General features: G+C 40.7%; 1 protein-coding gene across 1 annotated transcript; it reads right to left on the reverse strand.

Moving 5' to 3' along the window:
- Positions 1–11,294: 11,294 nt before the first annotated feature.
- Positions 11,295–17,540, reverse strand: LOC139650835 (uncharacterized). The gene is made up of 6 exons (XM_071527618.1): positions 17,218–17,540; positions 16,756–16,863; positions 16,147–16,277; positions 15,171–15,332; positions 14,569–14,795; positions 11,295–11,742 (listed from the first exon to the last, which is right to left on the reverse strand). The coding sequence occupies exons 1-6, from the start codon at positions 17,282–17,284 to the stop codon at positions 11,640–11,642; spliced, it is 798 nt and encodes a 265-aa protein (XP_071383719.1). The 5' UTR covers positions 17,285–17,540; the 3' UTR covers positions 11,295–11,639.
- Between the last annotated feature and the right edge of the window lie 1,617 nt (positions 17,541–19,157).

Consider the following 19,157-nt stretch of genomic DNA (forward strand, 5'->3'; position numbering starts at 1 on the left):
GCCAAGGTTGAAGAGCACCTCCCATCCCAGCACAGCAGGTGAGTGAGAGATAAACATTTGTGCAAAGTCGGCCGGGTCTAGTCTAGCGGCTGCTACTCCTGGTTCATTTGCAGTTGCCAGCGATGTGTTAAATGGCCATCTGTGATGGGGTGAGAGCCCCTGTAATGACTTCCTGTCTGGAGAGGAAGGCTGGAGTGTTGGAGGGCTGAGAGACACAATCAGTTTGCAAACTTGAAAGGTGTAATTGGGAGCACAAAAAACAGTGGACATTCCCTTGTTTTTCTTTCCTGTGATGAATGTTGTTTTTATGTGGCCCCTATGAAGTTAACTGTTGATGTAAACCCACAATGTGATTTGTTAGATTTTAACAAGGGGGATGCTAGGAAAGGAAATCATTAATCTAGGGGATTTCACATTTTACTCCTGATGGATACACATGGGCCATCCAGGTTTTTGTGTGGCTCAGCTAACTAGTGATGCTCCAAGTCTCTCTTAATGCCTGCTGGCATAATAAAGTTATTAATTCTCAACATTATACAGTTTGCTGAGGGGAAAGACAGCCAAATACTGTCATGATGTAAGCTAACATGGCTAACACCATGACAAGACAGAAGATAAAACGATAATATACAGGAATGGCAGCACTCCAAAAACAAAAAAAAAGACTTAAATTGACCTCAATTATACCATTTTTTTTTTTTTTATTAATGTCCAACATCAGACTAATGTGTTTTGGCATATAAGCCTTCATACATCGTACATCATACACATGACTCTCAGCAGCAAAATCAGTAAGAAGCATACATAAGTTGTACCTACTTGTACGTGTATGTTATCCTGATGGTGGCAATTAATAAGTGAGAACTACTGTAGCTTAGTGCTAGTTTCAAGCTCGCCACCTGTTTTGTCTGTGAAGCTGACCAATATAAACAGCTTTAAGTATCAAACCCAAGTATATCAATTGTAGGTTCAAAATTTCCAATAATTCCCAACATCTAGCCTAAGCTGATGACAAAAATCAAGAAGACCCAAGGCAACCTGCTTAGGTCTATAAATAATTTTAGTCTCAGAGGGAGTGAATCTTGAAATGCATCACATCCACACTGCACCCCCCCCCCAAACAAGCATCAACAAACTCTCTCTCTCTTTTTCAGTGTTCTCCTACTGCCAAAGCATCAAATTGCACAATGATTGACTGATTGAATGTCTCTCCAGAATTATTTCAAGCCTAACTGCCATTATAAGTGGCTCGTTTAAAAATAGGAAGACGCGCACAATACTATGGAGCCCGAAGGCAAACACAAGTTATGGGAGCGAGATATGTGATTGTAGAGTGACACTGTGCTGACTTCTCGCTGCAACACGCTTACAGTGAGCCGACAACAGCCGCTCGCTTCTAGCTGAAAAAGCTCCAGTCGTTTTTGGCCCAGTCTTTGACTTCTCTCCCCACACCTCAACCACACCAGCCCACTGTGGTTGAGGTGAAGCAGCAATTAGCCAACCTCTCCTCTCCACATAGCCTCAGCTGCTTCAGTTAAATTAACTGGATGGACGTTAAGACAGGGAAATAAACCGTGTTTCTGCCACTCAAAGGGGAGAGAGACATGCAGTGGGAATATGGGTTCTGATTGGTCGATTGACCGCTGGACAACTTTGCCAAAAATAAGACCCAACACATAGAAGTGCAACACTATAAGTAGCTCACTTAAAAATATAGTATAACTGAGGTTAACTTCTTTTTTAAGTGCAGCCATTCCCATGTTTTTTCATGGATTCGATGGAAGCCAGTTTGAAATTTTTGGCAGAGCATCCAACAAGAAGAAGGTTATGTGAGGGGGATGTTAGATGTCTGGATATGATTTATCGATGACTGAAAAATTTGTGGTCTGGACGGGAATCTATGTGTGTATCCCCTGCTATAGCTTATATTTTATTCTGCAACTCTGTGTTTATCTATCTTATGCAGTTTTTTGCAGTATTCCCCCCTCACACTGCTCTGTGTAAAACCCTCTCCATGCTCTACGGTGATAGTGGGAACACCTGCAAACTCACTCCAGTCTATGGAAAACAGAAACAGACTGTGCAGGGTAAATGGAAATAAGCCACAATAAAAAAAAACAACTGGCATGCAATACTTTTATTGTGAAAGATTTGAGTGTTGCTGTTTTGCAGATACAATGACAGCAGTGCAGAATTGTTGGTCTCCAAGGTAAATTATTCAATGATGTTAAATGTGATTTAACTAAATGTGAAGTTTGAAGAGAGAGAATTATGATACCACCATGCCCTTATCATATCATGAAACATACAATATATAGCTCTCATTATACAGAACCACTTAGCTGTACACATCTGCGAGGGATCGCATTTGTCATGATCAAACACAACGGATGCTCAACTATGTTGTTATTTATGCGTCCATTCCTGCTAACCCCTGAAATGCAGAAGGTCTCTCCTTGGAGGGCATTTGCCGGGTGCATAATTGCCCGTAATCATCTTTTCACCCAGCTCGGTGTGTAATTTTACAGCGCCGTCGCTTGACAGCTCTCTACTTTCGTGTTCTACTTTCAGCACCATCAGCACTTCTGCGCTCAGGTTTCCGTGGCAGTAATTTAGCTTTCAGTCCAGATCTTTCACGCCTATCCGTGTGACGCACGATCTAAATTTAAATGAGAATTGCAGCTATGATTGAGCGAGATGGACAGCGACTGCAGACTCCAACTCCGGCTGAGCTGATGCTGGATTCTCGCTTTCTTTGACATGTTTGTTCGTGACAAAGGAAACACCTCTGGGCTAATTTGCTTTGCCAAACATTCCATGCAAAAATTTGGGTCTCCACACACAAAGCGGTTATAGAAATGTTTGATTGTAGTGCTAGTTGCAAATTATTTGCAAAGTTGCAGAATTGTTAAACTAAATCTGTGTGTCCCTATCACTTCACAGCAAAGTTTTGAATAAGTGCTGATTTTTCAGTGACAATTATTTGGAGTTGACAAGTGCTGATTGGAGAGTTGCTTGTCCTCTCATTGAGCTGATATGGTCAAAAATATCTAAAAGTGTTAAATTAACTCTGATGGGTGCAGACTTGGCATACTGGCATAGTGTTGATTTTTACATTATCAGAGTTAAATTAACAGAAGACTAACATTGCAGCATACTGTTACTCAAAATAGGGCAATTACTTTTAACACGAGTGTGTGTGTACGTGTGTGAATTTCTCCACGTACATCTGGGTGTGTGGCGGAGGGAGTGGGAGGAACGCTGCTTTCAGTGGAGCTTATTCTCCCTGAGAGAGAGAGGAGAAGTGAGGACAGGCGCTGGCCGCGAGCGCTTCCCACTCAGCCATGAAAACAGCATCGGTCTCCCTGCTGCTCAGCTGTGCGGGAGACCGCCACCGAATCAGACTGTGCTAATGACACATGACCCTGGGACGGGGCCCCTGGGGGCCGGTCAGCGGGCTCGCCTCTGTCCTCTGTCATTTTAAGCCCCCGCCACCCACCATTATGCTGCGCCCACCTCTGCTGCCTTTCTCACACACACACACACACACACACACACACACAGTAGAAACACTGTCTCAGAGCAGAAAGTGGTGAGGTTCTCACCTGTACAGCTGCTGAGAACGGTGCAAGGCTCTGGGTGAAATAACACATTTTGTAGCACAGGCAGCAGGGACATTTGTGTTTATGATGTGTGTCCTCTACTGTTGGTCTTTATTCATGTCTGTTGTTGGTCTGCAAACCACTTTGTGACAAACCTTTTTTGGTTTGCCTTGATTTAAAGCGGCAATAAGTTAGATTTTTATTGTTCAATAGCACAAAATGACCGTAATTTATAGAGTATACAGAGTTAGTCAATACCAGGGAATCAACGATTATTTCACCAGGTGCTGAGATTTCTGGCTATCAAAACTCACTTTCCATTGGAAAGTGGAGGACGGTGCTACAGCTTCACACCACAATTTATTCCCAAGCCAAAAAAAGCAAATGATAAAGAAGTAGGGATGGGACAGTATATCAAAATTCAATATATCGAAATACAAAAATGGGACAATATGTATCATGGGGCAGAAAAATGAATGGTGATATTAGCGACATTTTATTCTGCTGTAGTAATCACAAATGAGACGGCTTGCTCATCACAATTTCACAATCCAAATTATATTATTTGCACTTTGTAATGACATTTTTAAATTACATTCTAGCAAGCCAATGCCACTGCTAGAAAGACTTGTGGCTCAGAAATAAACATAATTCTGCAGTCATACTTTGTAGTCATTGAACTTTTATTTATTACATCGTATTGTGGTTGTATTGAATTGTGAACCACATATGGTGTATCGAACTGTATCGTGAAGTAAGCATATCGTCCCATCCCTCCAAAGCAGTATTATTATTACAGTATTTTGCATCATGATGTTACCTCTTCGCTAGATGCTTCTGTTGGATCTCTGCTCTAACTAACATGTTTAGTCATCTCTTTTTTGAAAATGTGACTTTATAGATTCTGTCATTTACAGGCCACCGTAGCTCAAAGGAATGGAAGGGAGAGAGAGAGCTGTGAGTCTTGTCAATGCAATTCCTATTGGTCGCAAATTGAGGTCGACAGATGTAATAATTGCTTAATGCCCCTTTAACCAAAGTAGGGTCATCATATTACTCCTTGGCAGAATGGAGGTTCAGTGGTAACTAGGCTGATGTTTCAGTTGGGTGTACTTCATATGCAAAGGATTAGGGTTATATTTCTATGGCTTTGACAACAGGGATATTAAAATGACTTTGAAGGCACCACTGCCAATGAGTGAGCATCATTCAGCAGGATGTGTTTCTGTGAGAATAAATGACCACTTAATGGCACTGTCAGAAATAATCACAACATCAAGCTGTTGTAAATGACAGTGAAATGGGTGGCTCTCAAATCTAGAGTCTCAACTGCAAATGTTTAAAATGCAGGTTGATTCTTAGTGCTCCCCAGGTCAATATGAAGCAGGTGCTCATGAATAAAGAGGATGCTAAATATGCGTGAAGTTATTAATTAGGAGCCTGAAATTCTTACAAGGCACTTCTGCGTTTTGGCTTTGCCAGTTGGGCACGGCTGTCATTACATTTCTTCTTCTTCTTGTGCTTTTCTTCTCCCTCTCTCTGTCTTTCTCTCTCTGTCTCTCTCTCACCTTCCCTGTCCCAAAGTGGCCTTGGGGCCCGGTTCCGTCCTGCCGACAGCCCTGTGCCGCGTCATGTCCCAGAGCAAGAGGAAAAACACTGACAACTGTCGTCCCAACTTCTCACAGAGTTGGCTTTTCATTGAAGCATATATATATATTTTTTTTTTTTATGCAGCACTGGTCAGCAAGGAGCATTTGTTTTGTGCTCGGAACTGAAATGATGAGATGAATATGCAAATGGAAACATGGCACACTCACAACAGTACTATATATAAATTAATAAACAAACATACTGCACAATTCCTTCCTCTGACAGCAGCTAAAATCCCCTTAGCATTTATTATACAGACAGGTTGGTCTCAGAGGGCAAAGGTGCAGATCATGAATTCAAATCAGTCTCATGACCTTCGCTTTATGTCACTTCTTATATCTTTCACTTCTTATATCGTCATTGCATAGTGCTGCATAGTGACAGAAAAGATGTCTCCCATCTTTTCTGTCACTATCCACTGTGCAGCCTAATGATGAAATACCATAAAAACAATCTAAAAAAAACACGAGGGCAGATCTTTTTAAAAAACATACCGTATTTGGAGTATTTCCGATTCCAGTGGCTAGTTTTCAGGATTTGTTAGAGCTCGCTCATTTCTCTTGACCTTTTGCCACGGCACAAATTGCTTCGCTCTTCTGTAACCGAAAAACCCGACCGCTCTCAACCAAAATATTGAGCTCACTCATTGGAAACATCCGCTGTTAGAGAATAAATGGAATGTTTTTATCCGCACTAAAAACCTTTTGACACCGTAATCTTACACGGCAATGAAATAAAAATGGACTTGATTGCATTGATGGAAAAAAATTAAAATTAGAACGACCTAAATCTTTGCTCCATTCTGCAGCTCTGAAGTGCAGCTAAGGGGGAATCCTCTGATTACATTAGCATATGAATTTTAAAATTTCCGGACCACATACTGGCATGACACTAGTCCCAAAGACAGAAACCAGAGAACTATGATGCTAATCTGTCACATCAACAAGACTCGAGATATAGAGCTTCTCCAGTGACAATGAATTAGACGCTGACTTAATAGACTCATATAATGTTTGACCTTTCACACCCTGACAAGTTTTACATCCTTGTAGTGTTCAGAGTTCTGGACCAGAAACACTGTGACGATGTTCACAAAATCAGTCTCATATTGTTGCTGTCCTGTGAAAACCGTTTATCTCCAAAATGTCAGATTTTCAGGAGCTAAGCCTTGCTTTTTAACTTGACCACCATGCAAGTTTGAGTTTATCCAATCGGTTTTTACAGGTTTAATATGCACAGAGGGTTGTAGAATTCCCTCAACCCATAGAGGAGCATGTAGTCCTCCAAAAAATGAAGAAAAAAAAACGAATTGAAATTAGAGATTAGTTTCCACGTGACAGCAGCGATATTCATTGTGCTGCAGTCCCATAAAGTGTCAGTCCTAAGGAGGTCCTCTTTTAGCAGGCATTTATTTCCTTTCGAAACAAGCCAAAGAAAACAGTAAAAGGTATTTCTTCTTGAAGGTCTGGGAATACATTCCCCTCCAATCTTCCTACAACAGCTTTGTTCAGCCTCCTCAAGAAGTTACCGAAAGAACTGCACAGAGCGAGTGAGTCAGCGTTTGTACATGACTGGAATAGTGTTACACATCAACTCATCTTTTCCCATAGACATCTGTACTAACATTCAAACATCTGTCGCGACAACGGGGGCAAGCCGAGCTGAAAGAAAGCGAAAGAGAGCGTTTTGATGACATGTATCCAGAATGATAATGATGAATCCAAAGGACCCGCGGTGACGGAGCGGGTACCAAGGACGCCGATAAGGATGGCAAGGACGCAGCATGCTGTCATGATACTGGAGATGACCTTACAGTCTTGTAAGGCTGTGGGCTTGTATTGCTTGGAGAATGTGGAAGTATAAGCTCCTATATTATTAGTATTTACACCATACCATATACACACCGAATTATCGCTTAAATGCACACATGCTGTAAGTTGTATTTATTTTCCTGCCTCTCATCACTTTCTATCTGTGACCTGATCGCTCCCACCGCACAGCTCCAGAACACAATTCACACCTTTTAAAAGAAATACCACTAATTCTCAATATTCAAATATGTCTTTCCCATGCCCTTGGAATGTTCGGTTTGCCATAATGAATATTCACTACGGTCCGGGTTGTTGCGGTACAACATCAAAAACCAAGGGCTGGAACAATTTGTTTTCATGTAAAACCTGCATTCAGTAAACCAAGAGTGAGTGATTCCAAAATAGAACTTACAAAAAAATTCCACTGTTATATATCATCAATCTGTGATGTTCAATGCATTCCAGGAGTTCTTTGGTAATTGACTTTGTCTTTTACTTCAGTTAGTGATTTCCTACATTTCCCAGAATGCCTTTTGACAACCCCTCAAAAATGGAGCTGCATTCCCACTTTGAACTTGTTGCATTCAGCTGTAGGTAATATGAGTAGGTGGAGAGAGTGATAGTGATAGAGGAGCGAGAGTTTTTTCAGTCGGCCATGCCCCTTATTCAAAAGATAACATGCTTTCTGGGCTAGTGAGGCTGCTGTCGGTGGAGAAATTGGTCTCTCTGCCTCTTCTACGATGGATTTCTCCCTGTTTGATTGTTAAATGTTGGTGCAAAATGTCTAGAAAGAAGCCCTCACTCTTTGATTCTGAGGGACTGACACCAAAGCCATTGATGTTTTAGATGGCTGAATGTTTTCTGCTACCATTGTAGCCGTGTTGGAAATTTGGCCAGTTATAGAAAAATATACCAGAAAAACAGCCATCATACCTTGCATTTCTGAAATTTCAGAAATGCAAGGTACGATGGCTGTTTTTCAATGGTGTCAAAATGTTTTAGGGTGGATTTTTCCTTTAACATGGGAGAAAAACCAACTAGCTTGCATCTCTCATGTAACACAGATGATTAATGCATACTGACAACATGGCTGAAACATGGCTTGTTCCATATATAACTTAGTACAGAACTGGATAGCTGTCTATGTTGCTGGTGGAGAGATAACAATGGAAAGAGTGAAACCTTTGAGCAAAATAGTTATCCTTACATTCTCTCATTGGGCTAACTTCTAGTGAATGAGAGACATTATGGCATTACTATTCTTTGATTTTGAAACAGAGTGCTTCTTGGGTTGTTTATAGTCTATGTGTAAAATACATAATCAGGCGCTCTTCAGAATGGGCAACGATTATGCAGAGAAGCAAACAAACAAGTCTGTCTTTGTAGTAGGTATAGCTTGCTTATCTCGGAGCTGAACAGAAGACAACCTTGTAAAGACATCTGAGGCACAGGAGAGCTGCAGCACATTGGTAGTTTTTATCTTTGCCTAGCCGTGCCATAATAAAGGCTTTTTAACTTCCAGACCACTTCAGCGAGCTTCAGACGTCTCTTCAAGGTTGTTTTCTCTACAGCGTCAAGATCAGTACTTACTACTAAACATACCTACGTGTTTGTTTGATTCTCTGTATTCCTGATTTTGCGAAGGACCTCTTGGTACCCCCTAAAGGACCCCTGGGCATCCCTCGATCCCACTTTGGAAACCATTTGCTTAGAGGACTAATCTTGGGTGGGAGCCAGATCATGCATTTATATGTGGGATAGCCTCTAGTGGTGTTATTGAACATTTATAGAAGGAACAGTTTCGCAATTTGGTAATTTTTGACATCATTGCCATGAAATGTCTGTCATGTTTCTACATTTTTTGTATTCAGAGCTATCTAAGGAAGATCATTTGTTTTAAGGGCTCAAACAAACCCTCCATGGTATTACTCTTTCTTTCTTTCTTTCTTGAGACAACAAGAGGGTGCAGAGTGGTGTAGAGTGAGACAGAGACACAAGAGAGGTTCTAGAGGGATTTGATCCTAGGCCAGCAGGGGAAGCCTACAGTACTGTACATGTGGGCTCAAATGGGGTTGGGTGGGGGGGGGGTCCTAACCACTAACCACTTTAATCCTAAAGTTGATCTCCCATTCACAGATTACAGCTTTAGTCCCCATGTAGGCTAATCTATAGGAGACAGCGGTTCATGTTAATATTGAGTTACCGTAGGCTTTAAATAAAAAAATTGAATTCCTCAAATTGAGTTGCATTCCAATTACAGTGCACACTATTGCCTTTTTGACTTCCATTCTGTGTAATACTCTTATAGTAATCCTATAATAGAGTTTTAAAGGATACTGTGCAAACCTCACAGCAAAACTACAAGTCCCTATAGGAATGTTACTGAAATATTATATGATAGTGATACCATAGGAGATAAAGAATAATGCCATAAAGGGCAATAAGGTGACTATAAACTCACTACGGAGTACCACACACACTACAAGTCACAATATGAATATTATAGGAATGGTACAGCAATTTTTAGGGTATTTCCTACAGAGAAGCTGTACAGCAGGAAGTCTGCTGGTCAGCCAACAGCCTCTCACAACATCAGGCTCTCATTCATAAACTTGATGTTTGACTCTCAAATGGCATTTAAATATTCACTAGCTCAATATTCAGTCTACAGAGCACCATGGCAATAGCTGTGTTTTCAGCAGTATGACATTTTTCCTCCAGTCAGACAGAAGCCTTACTTCAGTAACAGTGATCCTGGATGCAGGAAAATGGTGCAACATGGGCTCCACCTAGTGATATAAAATGGTAACCTAAAAACTACAGTCTGTAAGTACACACTCCAGTAATGGTTGGTAAGTCGGTCAGTCAGTCAGTCAGTCAATCAATATTTGATACGCATTTGTATCTCTTTTCAAGTTTTGAAAAATAAATTCAGAAAAAGCCCAGTATTCACATTTACAGCGATTCATACTACAAAATAAAAAAGGTCAGTGAAGAGAGATTGTATTTTGCAACTCTGAAATAAACCCAAGACCAGTGCAACAACCATTTGCAATTGTATAAAAAACCTATTCAAATCGTACCCATTATTATGTGGCTTATGAAATGCTGTATTGTGAGCAGACACATTGAGTTTCAACCAGTCCGGTATTCATTAATCCACTATGAGTTCCTGGGAAAAGGCCTCACCAATTTTACTGACAAAGAAGTGTTGGACACAGACTGTACGACTGTAAAACGAGCAGCACATGCACCAAATGTAAAATGTGTCCTGACGCCTTTAAGTGTTAAGACGCACATCTCTATGAAATTGTAGGTTCAAATCAAATCAAACTGACATCTTTTCCCTGAGTGGTTAAAGACAGTTTGGATCGTCCAAAAGGTCACAGTTTCTATCTCCACAAGTAATGTGTTCAAACAGCACGCATCTTGTCAAAGTGTCTTGAATGAGACCCTGAAATGCTACCTGCTCACTTATTGCAAGTCCTTCAGGATTAGCGCATCACATAAATGCCTAAAATGTCGGATTCAAAAAATTACATCTGCCAAATGGAAAGATGGCAGATGGAAAGTCTGCCAGTGTGCGGACTGTATACACATACAGGAAATACAAGTGAGGCCAACACACACTCAACAACAGATGCACAACCTCTGCAGTACAAAGTAATGACTTTATTTAAATTAAGGGTCTATTTTATCAAAATTTTCAAGTTTTCAGGTCAAACACCAACAGTGCAAACAGTAATGACAGAAAATACTCTCTAAAGACATATATACAAAACAGGTAGTACTAAGCAAAGATGAGAAAGGCCGCAGTTTCAAGTATTGTGAACAGTAACACACACAGACATACATACACACCCATATAAAGCAAGAAAAGGTCATTTCATTATTTGAATTCTTTTAACATTTCAATGGTCAATGCAAAAAGTTATTCTATACAAAATATATAACAAACATCTTATATGTATCTGCATGTAGCAACTGCTAATGTAATATCTGGTGGATAGTGTAATAACTTTTAAAATGTAATAACATATCACTCTAAATGTGTTGAAAATTTTATAAAATTATTGCTATTACAATTATTACTTAAGGGGCGTAACAATTTTTAACTGCGGATACAATAATGACTAATGCAATAACTCTATACTCTAATAATAATAATAATAATAATAATAATAATAATTCAAGTTATTTCATTAGTCAAGTCAAAAATGTTACACCCCTTATATAGTAATAATTGCCTGTTAATGTATATCATGTGACATGATTACATTATCCAGCAATTTTTTTTAATAACTTAAGTTTTATTGTATTTTTGACCCATTTAGATGGATGTTTTTATTGTATTTTGATTACATTATCTGGCAGTTATTACATTATCGGTTGCTACACTGCCCTTTGATAACTTTGGGAGAATACTGTAGTGGTTTTTCTAAACAAACACTACCATGTAAAAATGTATTTTTTGGCCCCTTATCCACACAAATCATTTAGTTCATCCATATGACCAATGAAGCACCGTATTCACTGGGGATTGTAGCCAGCTGGTGAGATAGTGTTGTTCCTCATTTCATTGCGTGTCCATGGAGGAATCCTCGGCATGTCCCAGAATCCTCTGCAGCTCCTGAATACAGGGCCCGATGGCCTGACTGTGCACCTGAGCCATCTTCAACCTAGAGAGGGAAAGAGAGGAGCGAGCTGTAAGACAAGTCTCACATTGGAACTTCCTTGGTTACAGCAAAGTTAAAGGTGCACCGATTAAATTTTCTGGTGTTGATTCCAACTGCCGATTTTTGATTGGAAAATTATGCATTTTACCTAGACCTTCTACTAACAACGACACATCAAGTAAAAGTTCACAACAAGCATAAATAGTAAAATTTCAATGTAGCACTATGCTTAACAGATTGTTCTTATGGCTGCATGACATAACTGGCCTATCCATGTGTAAATATATCAAAGCTTTTATCCAAACATACTAATTACATGTTAGTGTGGGCTTGATGACTGAAATGCTGCTTACTCACCTATTGCCACTGGCAGCACATGACATTACATAGTGCAACAGTGGTATCATCATGTATCATATTTAGAAAAATTGGCAGATGGACGACATGCCTACCCTGCCAATGTTCTGCGGACTGACGCAAACTGGCTCATACTTTTTATAGCATACGTTTGACCGCTTTCCGGATCCCGCAGTTTAATTGTTGTTTTTTTTTGATCAGGCAGTTGAAACAGTGATCAGTTCATACCTGACCATTTAGGACATTTATCTGCAATAACTCGAGTAAGAATGTAATAATTCAAGTTACTGCATTAGTCAAGATTCAGAATTGTCTTTCCCAATTCCAACATGAATCAGCCTGTTCAGCAAACTTATCAGGTCAGCAGCAGCACTTTATTGCTCGGGTTGCTGTTCTTGCATTTAGCCTCCAAGCTAACCTGCGTTGCCACCTGCTTTCAGCAATGCTAGTGCATACTACTGCTACGTAATACTACTGCTACGTAGAACTAGCCAACGGCAACATGTCATTAATGGAGTGCTTCATAGGCACAAAACTTTGGAATGTAAATGCACATTTGATCAAAGCTTTCCTTCCTCTCATTTACCTTGGCATAATGAGAGCATCTATGTGAGATGAACAAAGGAATTGCACAGTAAAACAAGCACACGCAGTGAGGTAGGCTTGCTACAGGTGGGCAGGGGCGACAGGAGTCCTGCTGCGTGGTTAGTGACATTATGAAATTACCTATCACTAGGGCTGCAACTAACGATTATTTTCATTGTCGATTATTTTCTCGATTAATCGATTAGTTGTTTGTTCTATAAAATGTCAGAAAATGGTGAAAAATGTCGATCAGTGTTTCCCAAAGCCCAAGATGACGTCCTCAAATGTCTTGTTTTGTCCACAACCCAAAGATATTCAGTTTACTGTCAGAGGAGTAAAGAAACCAGAAAATATTCACATTTAAGATGCTGGAATCAGAGAATTTTGACTTATTTTTCTTTAAAAAATTACTCAAACCTATTAATTTAATAGTTGACAACTAATCGATTAATCGTTGCAGCTCTACCTATCACCCATTGCTTTGGCCTGGAAGGCTGTTTCAAAGTGTGGTTAAAAGTTCTATTCTGTATTTTAAAAGGTAATGACACTGAGCGGAGTAATTTGATATCAAAATTGCATGCATGGTAAGGAAAAATTATGCAGGTTGCCAGGACTGCATTATGCCCAACACCCATGTGGAAATGTAAACACTGGGACTGTGAAAACTAGAAGCAACATATTGGAGAACCAATTTTGAGACCCTATTCTAAATATCTCTGGCTCGTAAATGTCAGAAACCACCAACAACAATTGCCAGTGCAATATAGGGTTGGGCAATATGTTAAAATTTTCCCGTCTTGCCGTCTTGTCAAACGAGTAGTGCTGGCAAAAGATTCTAACACTACCAATTTCCACGAGCATTTGCGAATACACCAATAAGCTGTAAAGACAGGCTGAACAGCTGTCCGACACTATTTGAAAATGCCGTCAGATGAAGGATGCCTCCGCTTGCAGCCTCCAAATGAACAAACAGGTGGGGATAACATATTATGCTATTAAATGATCAGGGTGCACAATTGCACATACAGCTTTTGGTCTAGTTCTCAAATATGATTTATGAATTGACATTGCTTTTCAGCACCAATCGATCGAACAGCAACCACTAAAGACGCTTAATTGTCATTTAGTCACTCACTGCCCTGTTTTGTGAAAGACTCGTCGGAAATCAGTGCAACAAGAACGTGCATAATATGGCCCAACTCCAACTGCCAGTTCCTATTCGCGCATGCTTTGAATTGCGCTTTACAGGTTAATTATTTACCATTAAATTAGACCATTAAATTAGCAAAATAAAATGACAAAAATCACACAAACAAATTAAATCAACGGGCGATGGACTCAGCCAATCGCCGATAGCTGATATATTCGTCCTATCGCCCAACCCTACAGTGCATACATTTTCTTTGCTGCCCTGTTTGTGAATGCAATATACTCTCAACTCTGCATGTAAGACACAAAGAGTGTACAGGCTCCATTTGTCCACAATCCTGTTGAAGAGTAGAAATTTTATAAATTCTAATTTTGAAATCCCCGACTTGCATGCACTCTGCTGACAACAGTGAAAAATAAAAGCCCTAGCACCTGGTGGTTTCACACAATCAATAAAAACTGCATTTCAAATCCTTTCCACCCCTCCTCCTGGCATTTAACAAGGTAGGACAAAACTTCTTTGATTGAAGCAATTGCCGTCACTTCACTTGGAAGGTGATCTGTTCAGAGTTAAGTGTCTAACTCCCAGAGTGGCGTTCTAGCTCAGCTCCTTGAATTCACAGACTGCATATGCCTGACTCCTGCTGTGTTAGTACATTTCTCTCCCCTCAATTCTCTGACCGCTGTTAATGTACCATCTGAAGATAAAGTAGACGCCTTCAAAAACAGAATAGCTACCTTCTGAGCAGCTCGCGTCCTCTGCTGGGCTCTGGGCGGTAGTGCTGGAGAGTGGCGAGGCAGTGCGCTGCCAGAGTGCTGTAACACTGTTCTCTGAGAGCGTTGTGGCTCACCGTGTCCCACTGCGGCAGCTCGCTGGTGTAGCGCCACGCCATCAGTGCATGCTCCAACACAGAGTCCCACTCTTTGTTCCTGAGGAGTACTTGGCCCCACTCCTGGCACGAAACCTGAGGAGGAGGATAAGGAGGTGGGTGATCAGGATGGCACCAAACAAGACAAGACCAGGGGATCAAGGCTGACACTTGGCCCACAAGGAGGCATCTGTGAAGACGTTTTAAATATTTAGTCAGTCAGTGACCAAAATCCCCTGTAGTAAAAACAAGAAAAACAGGGAGGGGTGACTGGAAGCTCCATTAGAAAAGAATGGGAAGGGTGTGACAAAAAAGCCTGAAATTTAATCAGTTACAAAAAATTAAAAACAAAGTACAGTAAAATACTAAAATCACTTCTCTGCTACTGAAAATTGACAGATTTCTGAAGGTTTCCAAACTGCCAGATAGCCACTATTTCCTCAAACATGTCATGACACCACTGGTACTCACTTCGAATGCCACCAGGTGAGGATATGCCTTTCTGTAACAGTGAGCGTCCCTGTTGGAGCCAAACCGTGAGTAGGGGATGGATCTGTAAACATTCGTCTTCTTCAGCTGCAGGTCTTCCTGGAGATACTTTAAGTCTGAGGTAAGGATTCTGGGCTCCTGGCTCTGGGGACAGACGATATGATACAGCACATCAGAGTTGAGTTGTGCACTTGCTCAGGCACATGCATGTACAGATGGTACTTATAAGACAAGTAAAGCTGGGGGTTTAATTATGGTTACATCATCCAAACCATGCATCTCAAGACAAAAAAGTTCCTTTGATTCAAACTTAAAGAAAGCATTTCCTTGAGTGTTTAATACTCACTCTAATCCTAATACTTATGCATGATGTGATATTGTCTCACCTGTTATTCATAGGTTATTGTGATGTGTCAAACCTTTTAACCAAAAGTGTTTCTGTGATTAAACCCCATTGTAGCTGCACGGGAAAATCAACGTGATGTTGTCTACGTTTGGCCAATTATCCATGGAATAAGAAAAATACACCAATAAACAACAAAATGGGAGGTATATTGTGTTTTAGGGTGTATTTTTGCTTTAACAAAAAGTGATACTCTTTGCCTGCACAAGAGGGCATTAACCCCACTCCACATGCTCTTTCCCATGAGTGCTGGAACGGCCGCAGACAAGCATGCTCCATGCCAATGTGATCAAGTGTGTTTGTTCAAAACCCAATTATGGCTATTATGCATTCTTTGCCTCAGAAAGCCAACACCACTTCAAATTAGTGGAGAATTTGGCCCAAATTTGCCTCAGTTGTTGACAGAAGATACCAGCAGGAGGCTGCACTGCTCAACTTTCCCCCATTGAATACATTCAGTAACCATTATCCACTCACACAATAGAGTTTCTGCATCCTCCTCATCTGTTACATATGCTTGTTTCTTGCCTTGCAATGAAAAAATCCTGTTAATACCTGTTCAACTAAGATGAGGGATCTGATCAGCTGTACCAGCTGCTGTTTGGAGAGTGGGGTCTGGTGCTCCTCCATCTTCTCACACTGCTCCTCTATCCTCCCACTCCACAACCCGCTGATGGAGGAGTCCACTGCAAAACACAAGGATGTGATGAGTACAATAATAGAGCACAACAAGTAAGGGGGAGGGGGGGGGGGGCAGGCAAGATAATTAAACCAATAACTGGAACGTTGCATGTCCAAATAACTAAGCTAAATGGGATTAGCCATCAGCTTGTGAATGGCCATCTTTCCTACACAAATGTTTCTCAGTAGGGAGGAAAGCTAAACAGTATTTATACCATGCAATAATAAAACTCTCCTTTGAAACAAATTAAAAGCTTTGAGGTGGGCTGACAGCTTCCCTACCATTCAACTGTAGAGGAAATAGGATTGTTCTAGGAGAAACGTACCCCTCCTCTCTCTCACACACACACACTAATCATTCAGTGTGTACAGTGTCCATTTTTCATTTCACATCAGCCTTTACTAAAGAGCTCCCTTTTGAAAACCAACCGTGCTTACAATTTGTCAGTGGGTAAATGGAAGATGGTTTGTTTTTGTACTTACATGACTGCCCACGCCTCGAGCTTGCAGTTGCGCTTCTTCCTCTTGGGATGGGAGATGATGGAGCCAAGCGGGCGCTTAGAATTTCCAAATAGGACCTTCTCATCCGGGCTGAAACAACATGTTTGAGATTAGAACATTAAATTAGTACTTTGTCAAATGTAACTCAGTCACAGTGGCTAATGTTATTGATTTTAATATTTCCTCTTGGTACAACGTTACACACAACTTTAAGCACACTTCATTCACTGCCTCTGAGAAGCATTTTGCTATAAATGCATGCCACCCCAACTTTTGATGCTCTTTTCCACACAACAATAACAGCTAATCATATGCTAACTAACCCTGGAGGCGCGCACTTAGTTATTACTAGTGATGATAGCAAACTGGCGCCAGCTGCACGAACCAAAGAAAACACAACAAGCTACGGCGGTGGCCAAAATAGTCATCAAATTTCAGACCTACCTGCAATTTTGGGTTGCGGAGCAGGAATTTCCATCAAGGCACGTCGTGTTTGGCAGATGGCTGCCATTATAACCAAGCTATCAGGGTAAGATATGTAGCTAACTACCTGCTAAATTAGCCAGTGGAGCTACTGTTAGCTGAACTTTAAACCAAACTGGGTAGCCTATGCAACAATAAGTTTCCCTGGCTGCTACTGCTAACCAGGCAAGCAGTAGCTTCTTCTAAAGCGCCAATGTAGTTTTCAAGCTCGCATATATCAAGAGCAACGACAAACTATTCGCATTAAACACTAAAAGTGTGTAACTAAGCGCTACATAAAGTCCTTGCACTGGAGTGGGGGAAAGAAGTGGGCACTAACTTTTGTTCGCACCACCACCAACACAATGCTGATGAGGCGCGCGCGACACGAGTTGCCGCGCGGGCGTGGTTTGGTGCATCTGTCAACCTGATAGGTCTACGTAGGAGCATGCGTCAAACAGGCGCCCAATATGCAAATGCAGATCACACTGAACACACCACACACACATATACGCGTTCGTGCGCGCGCGGTCTTCTTCTCTGTGTTGCCCTCATTCACAATAAATATTCACCTTGCATGGATAGATGTTTGATCCTTCTCAGACATACAGTCTAAAGCTGCGCAAGCGTACCATAGTGTCACCCAACTTATGTATGGGTTGGTCTTGATACTTTATTGATCACTGTAGTGGATAAGCTGCTGGGGATTCAGTTCACTGATGATGCTAAACGAATGTGAGACATATGGGCCGATACAAACTTTGGGAAAAACCATCCTAAATTACTTAAAATCACGTATGGTGTTCCTGCGGAACTATACTAAAGTTATGTAAGTATGTAATTATTTGCTACATAACATCTTCTCAGGGCCATTGAGCCAAACTCAGATACACACAGACTTACTCGGCTGTATACTTACAGGCTTGGACTGCAGTACCATCTGCAGCCCTTCTGTTGTCATGGACCCTTGAACTGGTCAAGCAAGAAAGCACAGGATCACAGTGAAGAGGCACCTTGAACCGTCCTCTCTCCTGAGTGTCCAGGCCTTGTACATGGTAAATAAGATTTCCAGGCAGTGGCCTCTCAGGTAGGTGAGGAAAAACCACTGACACAGTGATAAAACGTATTGATTGAAGACATTTTTTTTTTTTGAAATAGCTGTACTATTGGTTCAGCGCATAAGACTTGAAAAGTTGATGAGTTACCATGGAGAAAGGATTATTATTTCATGGATCGTTCTTTTGGGAGGTATGCACTCCCACATAGGAAACCGTGATCATTTCCATTAAAATTCTATTCATCTCCAGTGTGCCACAGGACAAAGCTAGGGTAGAGAAGGAAGTATCTTTTCCATCCTTTTTAAGTCTTGAACTAACATACTTGGGTGTTGTGCAAAACTTCTATTCTTGTACTATTTTCATTCACTGTAAGTTTCTTACCTTTGAACCCCTGACGAGCCTCCCACCCAATAATGTGTGTGTGAAATTGGTCTAATACAACATCCGTAATAAATTGCCAAATTGTTGTTAAGAGCTTTTAGGAGATTATGAATAAGTTATTTAAAAAAAAATCTTATATAGCATCAGTGCTTTAGTACTTTCGAGTCCACTTCTTTGCCTTTGAGCAAGGCATCTAATGTTATTCTAGGAGTGTTGCTGTGCACCACAATATAATTTGTATAAGAATAGGATTAAATAGTTTTATAAAATGGACATTAAAAGTATTGGTCTGTTCTATTTTATTTCTATTCTAAGATAGAATAATGTTTACAAAAATCTCTCCTAGTACACACCATAGCTGTGATACAAAGAAGCTTTGAAAACAAAGGAGACATGAAAAGAGACACAAATTTATATGTAAAACGTTTTAATAGGTTGGTGGACTATTGAAAAAAATGGGAATTTAATGTTATTCTCAAGAGA

This window comes from Centroberyx affinis, unplaced genomic scaffold (genome assembly GCF_046629955.1).
Source record: "Centroberyx affinis isolate AG114_WGS23_722 - 3 ecotype Tasmania unplaced genomic scaffold, CSIRO-AGI_Caff_v1 ptg001547l_1, whole genome shotgun sequence".
NCBI lineage: Eukaryota > Metazoa > Chordata > Actinopteri > Beryciformes > Berycidae > Centroberyx > Centroberyx affinis.